Genomic DNA, 10135 nt, shown 5'->3' with positions numbered 1-10135 from the left:
TTGATTTATATCACTGAGGCATGATCAATTCCTTGAACTTCTTCCAGTGAATAAATTCCTCAAGTCTGTAGATGAACCTTGTTTCTGAATCCTTTGACAAATATTACTTTGTGAGATCTCTTTGACGATAGATCCACTATTTACTTATTACATTCTTATTTGAGTTGAGTTAAATTCTCGAATATACAAATAGGCTATGAAATATGCCTTACACTTTTCTTTACAACAGTGTGTGTGACAAAATCATGAAGTTTTACAAATGGAAATTTTTCCCTCATATCATGCCCCATATTAGGGGGCTCAGAGTTAGCCGGAATCGGGGATGATGCATCCTCCCTAGTTGTTGATGACAAATTATGATTATCAGAAGCAACATCTGTTTCAACCAGGACAGGAGAAGAAGTCGAGGTTGTTTCAATTGGAGGAGTAATTTCATGCGGTGTGTCCATAATATTATCTGAAAGTTCAACTTCCTCATTTGTCATAACTTCAGATGTATCCTCAAATTCTGAATTTTGAATTTTACTATCCAAAAAAGGAAAATTATCCTCAAAGAATTTTACATCTCTTGACACAAAAAAATCTTTAGTGTCCAAATCAAACAGTAACCACCCCTTTTTACCGAAGGGATAACCAACAAATACACATTTTCTACTTCGACTAGCAAATTTATCACCTTTGGCTTGTTGATTATGAGCATAACACAATGAACCAAAAACACGTAACTCATTGTAAGGAGGAGGAGAACTAAACAGAACCTCATAAGGACACTTATTAGATAGGACACTAGAAGGAGTTCTGTTGATTAAATGTGATGCAGCTAAGACACATTCTCCCCACAAAATAAAGAGGAAGATTCCCTTGGAATCGCAAAGCTCGGGCAACATTAAGAATGTGCCGATGTTTTCTCTCAACCCTCCCATTTTGTTGACGAGTCCCCACACAAGAAGATTGAAAAATAATACCATTTGCCAAAAAATAATCTCTTAAACAATTGAATTCGGTCCCATTATCACTACGCACAAATTTAATTTTTTGAGAAAATTTCCAATCAATCATGGCAATAAAGGACATAAACATCTTAAACACCTCCTTTTTATCAACTAGCAGATATACCCACACAGCACGGGAATAGTCATCTACTAAAGTTAAAAAAATAACGTGCTTCACAAGAAGATGGTGTATTATAAGGACCCCACAAATCACAATGCACAAGTTCAAAAATCCTCGTAGATTTATTTTCACTTAAAGGAAAACTATCTCTACAATGTTTAGCACGATGACAAATTTCACAGGCCTTATTCATAATATCCTTGGAATTATTAATAAAAGGAAGTAGTTTCACTATATTTTCAGATGGGTGTCCCATTCTTTTGTGCCAGAGTTTAACCATATAAGATCTTTCTACATAAACAACATGTATGGCCGGCAACTGCTGAAAGTAATAAAGTCCATCTCGTCTTTCACCCGCTCCAATCAGCTTCCTCGAATGTAGGTCTTGTATAGCACATATGTTAGAAGAGAATTGAACAAAATAATTTAAATCATCACTAAGTTGTGAAATTCAAATCAGGTTGCAATTTAGCTCAGGAACATAAAGAACATGTCGAAGATAAATATTTTCCGAAAGACGAACTGAGCCTTCTTTATTAGCCACTATGGTTTGGCCGTCAGGAAGACCCACAGGAACAACGGGTACTTCATAAATATTAACCAAACAATTTAGTTTTCCAGTAACATGATGAGATGCCCCTGTATCAATGATCCACATATTCCTAGTGAACTCACCATTCAAGCGATTGCTAGGGGACTGTGGATTACCAAATGTAGCGACAAGTGTCTGCCATTGCTCGGATGTGAAACCTGGAAGCATTGTAGTCTCACGAGAGCTTGGGGCCACATCCGCTACAACATTATGAGCGCGTACCCCGCCTCTCCCACATCCAGCATTAGTGGGTGAAAACGAGGTCCCTACCCTTCCTGGTCGAGCAGTAAGAGTAGCATGCCTCTCCTTTTTATTTCCAAACATTTCTGTCCACCATTCAGGATAGCCAAGTAATTCAAAACAATTCATAATATCATGACCAGACTTGCGGCAATGAGAGCACATCAAACCAGATTTATCCATCTTATCCATCCGTCCTTTTCCACGACCATCTGCACGAACTACAAATCCTACAACCTCTGGCCTTTCATCCTTGACACGAGTTATACCGCGTACGCGTTCCTCCTGTGAAATTTGTTGAAAAGCCCGATTTAAGGATGGGAGTGGATCCTGGGACAATAGTGTAGACCGGAACTGACCATAATATTCAGAACATAAGCCCATTAAAAACTGATGAAGACGTTCATCTCCACGCCTCTTTTCATGAGATTTTCCGAAGTTGCATTTACAGTTGCCACATGAACAAGATAACGGTGGTTCATAATTATTTATGGTTTTACTTTGTTCACAACGTGCAATATCATACTTCAGTTGTTGTATCCGTGGTCCATTGGCAACAGAAAAACGTTCATTCAAATCTTTCCAAAGCAAGTATGCATTTTCATAATTTGAAAGGAGAGATTTTACCTCGGGATCAATGGTATTCATGATCCATGAAACTAACATGGAATGGATAGTCAACCAGTCATCCATGGTGCAGGGAGGCGAGGGTGTCGTGATTGAACCATCAAGAAATTTGTATTTACGTCGAGCAAGTAATGCCATTCTAATAGAATAAGCCCATGTATCAAAATTGTATGTTCTTAGTTTGACAGGAGTGATATAGTCACCAGGTATATCTTGGGGACCTAAGAAAAAAGGTGAGTTTGGTTCAATTTTTATAGGGGTGATTATAAGAGGCTGTTCTTTATCATCAGCCATAGGAATTTTTGGTTGTGTTTTTCAGATTTGAGGCTCTGATACCATGAAAATACAAGGTAAAGTCCTGGGCTTGTATTCATTATCTTGTCAAATATATATACATCAGAGTCTGGCTAAAAATGAAAGTACAACAAATTATAACAAATCATGGAAGATTGATATGAAGACAACATCCCTGAATTAGTGTGAATTATGTGCGGGAAGATCACATAAGATATTGTAACAGGTATGGACAAGGGGACCCTTTGTCCCCCGGTTTATTTGTCATTGGTATGGAAGTTCTTTCTGCAATCATTCATGAGAAATCGTCTTTGAAGCAGTTGAGATTCCACTCTCAGACTCGTATTGAAAAAGATTCTCATATCATGTTCGCGGATGATATTTTATTGTTTTGTAAAGGAGATTCGAACTCCATTAATCTGTTACTCGACGCGGTTGATCAGTTCTCGGGGTTAAGAAGAAACCCAGGGAAAAGCTCTTCCTTCTTTTCTAATGTTTCTCTCGCTGTTATTCATGATACCTTGCTTCGTTCTGGATATACCTGGGTAATGTTCATATTGGTGCCCAAAGGAGTTCTTAAAAGGCATTCAATCTATTTTATCCAAATTTCTTTGGGGAGGAGGTAGCTCTAAATGTATGCATAAAGTGGCTTGGGTTGATTGTTGCTTGCCAAAGCTCCCTCAATCTGAAAAATCTTTAAGATTGGCACCTAGCTGGCATGCTTTGGTGGATTGTATCTAAGAAATACGATTATGTCCCCGTTTTGGGAAATATTAAAATAAGTAGTTTATGAAATAAAATTAATAATTAACTTAAAAATAATAAATAGATTAAACTTATAAGTGTTTGAATAAAAGTCTGAATTTATTTTACTTAAATGAAATACAATATATCATTTTTTTAAAATTATCTTCGTTCATGAATTTTAAATTGGATTAACATTTAAAAATATATATTTTAAAACTGAAGTTAATAAAAAAACGAAATATCAAAATAAGTTGAGAAAAAATACGTGGTAACTAACATTCAACTTATCAGCTTATAAGTTATAAATTCAACTTATAAGTTGAGTCGACAAACATTCATCAATAAACTGATACGGACTTATAAGGGATAAGCCCCTTATAAGTCACGAGTCAGGCCCTCTATCTGGTTAAACACTACTACCTCCGTTACCTCCGTCCCCCTCGGTTGTATACGTGTACTGTTTGCATGCATTTCGAGACTTTTATAAAGTATAGTTTCGTAATGTTTTTTAAAAAAAAAAATTTTGAATAAAATTTTTATTTAGAAAAAGAAAAAATTAAAAAAAATATTAAGGAGTTATATTTTAAAGAAGTATTAAAAAACGTGTAAAAAAATAATGTATAGAATTTAATGGAACATAAAAGGGAGTACTTTTTGAAAGCTGGAATTTTGTGGAATATCAGCACTGCCCCTGGAGTATTGGGAAAATCTTGAAAGTTGGCTTGCTTGCTCTGCAATTTATCCGGTATAAAGTGGGCATTGACTGCAATGACGTAATTTCTTTAGCCGAATCGATCAAGTCAGCGCTAGCCTTGGTGAAAGATTCTCTCTCGCAAAACTCGTGGGACGTCTTTGATTCTAATCTTGACTTAATGATTGAACTTCAAAACTTGCTTAATTCAGTTCAGTTGGGAACCGAATGATATAATCTCATGGGATGACCTTCATAACATCAAAATTTCTGATATTTGGCAGTCGATTAGAACCAGGCGTTCCCCGTTTTGGCTTGCTAACGGATTCACATTGCCTTCTATGTTGGACCAATGATGAATCTATCCATTATATGGGTTTTCTCCAACGTGCCTACTCTTCCACAACTCATGAGAGATTGTTCTGTTCAGGTGCCAAATGATTGGCTAGTAAATGATGGATTCTTTGCTCTAATTTTCAATAATAGTCCAAGGGCATTGTTGGGGTAGATTGTTTATTTCAGTAGCAGCTCATTCAGTTTGGAAGGAGAGAAATGCAAGATTACATGAAGGGAAATATTACCGACCCTCATGTTCTTGCAAGATTACTAGGAATCCTGGTATTATCCCTTTACTTTACCAGAAGATTGCTACCAAAATATTTGCTGTGAAGTTTGAAGTTTGTTTCTCTCGGTAAGTCACACTAGGGTATGCCCTAGCAATATTGTATCTTCTTTCCTTTTTGGCAATTTTACTATTATTTAGCAAAAAAAAAAAAGTTTCTTTCCTGCATTCTCTCAACACTGTGCTATTTAATACACATTCATTGTTCTGTAATTGCTTCCTCTGATTCTCTTTACATATGAAATCACAAAGACAATCAAAAAGATAATGTTCATAACATACAAGTGTATAACTGGGGAAACCGAAATACAATATATACCAATTATAATAGAGCAATTCCACATATTTCAAGGGCATAACATACTTTGCTTTAGCTGGAGTCTTGCTAACCATTAGCGTAGAGTTCCTACTGCTTTTTTATAAGTATACCACTTAGATACCAACAGAAAAACACCTAAATTCAGAACACTAAGAACAGTTAAAAGCCAGAAGAAGTATTGGAGATGACCGCGATTTAAATTGTCCGGTATCCATCCCAGTTTCCCATTCTTAGTACTAATATCCGTAACAATAGTGACTAGTAATGAGCTCAGGTAGCTTCCAAGAGCGACTGTGGTGAGTGAAAGTGCAGAGCAGAAGCTTCGCATTGAATCAGGGGCCTGCTGGTAAAAGAATTCCAGTTGACCTATGAATGTAAAAACTTCTGCACAACCTATCAGAAAGTATTGTGGAACTTGCCAAAAGATTGTCATGGGCATGTGGTCAAGGTCATAGTAATTGTGCCTCTTGACAATATCAAGCCTAACAATTTCTAAAACCCCTGCAGCTACCATAGCAAATATTGATATAACTAATCCCGTCCCCATTCTCTGCAGTTGAGTAATGCCACTTTTGTGGCCTGTAAACTTTCTTGCAACTGGAACTATTATTTGATCGTACACGGGAACCCAGAAAATGACGCTAAGGGTGTCAAATATGCTAAGAGATGCTGGTGGGATTTCGAAGCCATTACCTCCAAGGCTAATATCCATGTAGGATCCTTGCAACACAAATAAATTTCCCATTTGCGCATAGACAGTACTGAATACGATACCTGTAGCCCATACTGGCAGCAGTTTTATGATTGCTTTCAGCTCCTCGACTTGAGTAACAGTACAAAGTCTCCATGGATCAGGAGTACCTTTTATATGATCAGACTGTACCTCTACAGCTGCCTTGTCAAAGAACCTGAAACGTGAAAAACTTATACCTTTTATTCGTTCATGGTTTGTATGTAAGAATCTTTTTTTCCTGAACAAGAAATTAAATAATTTACTGGGGACATCTGATAGGAGTTACCTAAAATCTTTACTGTGCTCAAGTTTGCGACTACCTACAATAGCAGACTCTGCATCTGCAGTCTCATATAAAAGAGACTTGTCCTCTGGAACCTGAACATGATACTTTCTCCAAGAAGCCACCATCACTTGGCAAAGGCGAGTGAGAGGACTTCCTCCAGGCTTCTGGTTGCGATACAATTTAGTACCTGAGAAGAAAGAAACTACTGCAACTGCCATGGCCACAGCAGGAATACCGAAGCCCCAGCCCCACCCAACATTATCTTGTACATAGACTAGTAAGGAAGAAGCAATGAGTGCACCGATATTTATTGAGAAATAGAACCAATTGAAAAATGAACTCTTGTACTTCTTCTCAACTTCGTCATCATCATCAAACTGATCTGCCCCATATGATGACACGCAAGGCTTAATACCTCCAGTTCCCAGTGCAACCAGGTAAAGTGCTGTGAAGCAGATTGCACTTTGAAATTCTGTTGCATGGCAATCATCTTTGCTTACACAAGTAGGTTTTAGGCCAGGAACTGATGCTGATAATGTTAAAAGTGTCATTCCCTGCATAAAAATTGGCATCTTATTGTCAAAAACAGAACCTTGTTTAGCAAAATAAAAAAACAGAACCTTGAAATATTTTGCCATATAACATATCTAAAAGTTTGGCTACGACATACAAATAAACAATGTCTTTTCAGATTTTTGATCTTGAAAACAAGTAAACAACATAGATTAAACTCACAATAACGTAGATGATTGAGAAGCCAGCAATTGTCCAATATCTTCCAAGATAGGCATCAGCCAGAAATGCTCCAATCAGAGGTGTGATGTAGCATGTCCCAGACCAATTTGAGAGATTTCTTGAAGCTGTTGCGCTGTGTTGGTTGAGGTGATTTTTAAAATATAGCAACAGATTAGTGCTCATCCCATAGTATGCTAACCTTTCACAGCATTCATTTCCTGACGATAGTTATTACAAGAATCAGTATCATATTACCGATTTTCCATAACAAAATTTTGCTCGCACTAATGATTATCACGAATAGTACCAAGAATATAAGGGCAGGCCTTCCAGGTTCCGGTTGTATTCTTATTAGCAGGCTGGTTTTTATAATCCAGAGTCCCATCTTTTGTATAAATATCATCTTCTACTTTGGCTTCTGGCATATTTGTGTCAGACATGTCTTCAGATCAGAAGTATACGACCAAGAATTCAAAGTTGGCTTAATACTGCATAATTACATTTTCATGGAGTGAGACAGAATTAACTGCACAGATTAATTATAAAGGAAAAAGAAAAGACTGATCACAAGTAGCATATATCCTGTAGTACAAACCAGAATCTCAGGTTTGTTTTTTCTCTCATCTCTAGTAATCAAGAGATGCACTTACTATAAACAGGGTAATTGCTGTCAATGCTCGAAATTAAACGATGTCAAAGCTTATATTAAAATTTACACAGGGGTTTTTTATTTTTGTAAAGTAGTATGAATATAAACAATACTATTCAATGTCACCTCAACAAACTACAATTAAAGCTACTTTAAGAATCAAAGGGAAGAAATAGTAAAAAAAAAACGAATACAAGGGCAGAATTATTGTTGTACATAATAATAACAGCTAACCTCATGGAAGAATCAGAAGAACAAAGAAGGGAAATAAATTTATTTGAGGCGGCAGCAGCAGCAGCAGCACATACTTGAGTTATGTGAAAGAGTCCAATACATATATAATTGAGGTGAAGTGTGAACTTGTGTTAATGGTCCTAGGATTTTCATGAATAAAAAAATATATTAAGAGAAGTGTTTAATAGTCTCTCCCTCCTGTATGATTATGGTGTTTGGGTTGAAAAAGACAGGCCTGAATTTTGAAATAAAGCAGAGGGACCATAACATGGATTAGTTAGTCAAAGAGTATGAAGGCTTGTTTGAAAATTGAATATGGAAGCAGTGTCCCAAGTACAAGGACAAGTTGATGTATGTGAATGTGAGTATGGTTTACAGGGATTGTGGACTTTAGTGGTGGGCAGAAATGGTGGAAATTATGTTGAATATGTAAATAAGTATCAAGTATTAATGATGGTCCATGGATAATAATAAGATTACAAGAAAGCCAGGCCAAGCTTTTCTTTAAGGGGGTTATCCTTCCAGCTTTTTCCGTTGGGTTGTAAATTGTATCAACCCCATCCCCATGAATGAATATGAATATGATGCACCAACCCAAATCCTCATCTCCAATACTTGAATGTAACTAATACTACAGCTACTTGTATATTATTTTTTAATCTTGTCCTTGCAACCCAACATTTTAAGCTTTGTTCAAAGCTAAAACAAAACTTGAAAAGTATCATATATAAACAAGATTCATTCATAATCACAAGAACAGGGATACATACATAACTAACAACATCATATATAACAAGATTCATACTAAGAATCACAAAAAAGAAAGAATGGATTTGTAAAACAAAGGACTAACCTGCTTGAGTTGTGCAGTTAGAAAAGGCTACTCACTCACTCATCTATTGACTCACATATATGATGGGGCTTCACTGCTCAAGAATCTTACTCTCTTTTGTAAGAGAAACTCAGTGCATTAATGTAACTCTATAGATGCAGGCAGATACATTTTTATATACATGCACATGCTTGCCTAGCCATACATACCCTACCAGCTGGTATCATAAGTATCTACAATTTGATTAATGTAATGGGTGGTTATTTTAATTATAAAAAAAACAATCAACTATATATAAATTTGACTTATGTTCAAGGGAACCGGGGGGGGGGGGGGGGGGTTGATATGACAAAATAGTGACCTCGGACAAGACATGGTTGGGCGGGCGTGTTCTTATCCCAGCTGAAGCCTTCTGTTCTCTATAAGGATATTCATATAAAAATATGCCGCTCATAGATTTGGCATGATCTGGAGGTGAGAAAACGGTTGATGTCATCGATTCAGCAGTCATACATGCACGGACGCTACCAACTATGTTTTCTTTAGATTTAGATTTAGATTTAGCTCTACGTTTCTTTCAATGTGAACCCCTCCTCTCTTTTTTATTGTAGTACAATGTATATATTGTTTGAGTTTTGACAAAACAAGCATCTCCGGGAACGTTAGTTAAATTAATCAGTTATAATATTATTATTTTTTTTAAAAAAAAATAGTTAGCTAAAATTTAGACGATGAAAATGATTTTTTGATATAATAGTGTTATGTATAATAATTAACTACTCTTAATTTAATTATTAGTTTTAAAATTTCAAGATTATATAGATGATTTCGGGTCATATAATCTATAAATAAATAGAACAATACTTTAATATTTTTAATTTGACCCGAGCTGATATGTTGATTAGACTTACTGACTATACAATTAACAAATTAAAAAAATCATTTTAACCTTATAGCATAATTAAGAGGAGACGTTGGGTTGCATATAATCTTACATTACAGAAAAACATTAGTGAATAAATCTTTAAATATATATTCTACCCACCCAAAGAAACATATATTCTTTCTGTCTTACTCAATTCTTTGCATTGACTTTGAACATGAAGTTTAAGAAAAAATATAATTACTGATAAAAATAAGAAAAATAAGTAAATTGATGAGAATATTTAAATGTAAGTAAATATAATAGAGGAAAGTAATAGACAGAGTAATCAGTGTTTTTTCAGACTGTAAATCTGTTGAATTTTTTCTACGTGGGTTCGAATCCTGCCTCTCCCACTTGTTTGTTAACTTCTTGGTGATGGACTGTGGTGTCATTCAACTCAAGTTAAAAATTATTAGGGCCGCTTGTGTTTACACTTCCAAGAGCAAGTTCTGAACATAAGAATAATCATCAGCCCACTACTACAGTCTTTAACTTA

At 35.8% G+C, this 10135-nt stretch overlaps 1 protein-coding gene across 2 annotated transcripts; it reads right to left on the bottom strand.

The window, feature by feature from the left end:
- Positions 1 to 5165: 5165 nt before the first annotated feature.
- LOC141666529 (protein NRT1/ PTR FAMILY 8.2-like) lies at positions 5166 to 8981 on the bottom strand. 2 transcript variants are annotated; one of them, XM_074472585.1, is made up of 5 exons: positions 8736 to 8981; positions 7307 to 7487; positions 7000 to 7217; positions 6265 to 6818; positions 5166 to 6153 (listed from the first exon to the last, which is right to left on the bottom strand). In XM_074472585.1, the coding sequence occupies exons 2-5, from the start codon at positions 7437 to 7439 to the stop codon at positions 5319 to 5321; spliced, it is 1740 nt and encodes a 579-aa protein (XP_074328686.1). In that variant the 5' UTR covers positions 7440 to 7487; positions 8736 to 8981; the 3' UTR covers positions 5166 to 5318. The 2 variants fall into 2 exon arrangements, with proteins under 2 accessions (XP_074328686.1, XP_074328685.1); XM_074472584.1 differs by lacking the exon at positions 8736 to 8981 and adding an exon at positions 7883 to 8623.
- Positions 8982 to 10135: the final 1154 nt, after the last annotated feature.

This window comes from Apium graveolens, chromosome 6 (genome assembly GCF_009905375.1).
Source record: "Apium graveolens cultivar Ventura chromosome 6, ASM990537v1, whole genome shotgun sequence".
NCBI classification, from domain to species: domain Eukaryota; kingdom Viridiplantae; phylum Streptophyta; class Magnoliopsida; order Apiales; family Apiaceae; genus Apium; species Apium graveolens.
The sequence above is the reverse complement of the archived record's forward strand: the minus strand, read 5'-3'. Positions and strand labels throughout refer to the sequence as shown.

Coding starts and splice junctions, on each gene's coding strand:
- LOC141666529 (XM_074472585.1), bottom strand. CDS start 7,439: ATGTCTGACACAAATATGCCAGAAGCCAAAGTAGAAGATGATATTTAT. Junction 6,819..6,999: donor TCTCAATCATCTACGTTATT/GTGAGTTTAATC, acceptor ATTTTTATGCAG/GGAATGACACTTTTAACATT. Junction 6,154..6,264: donor GAGCACAGTAAAGATTTTAG/GTAACTCCTATC, acceptor TTCACGTTTCAG/GTTCTTTGACAAGGCAGCTG.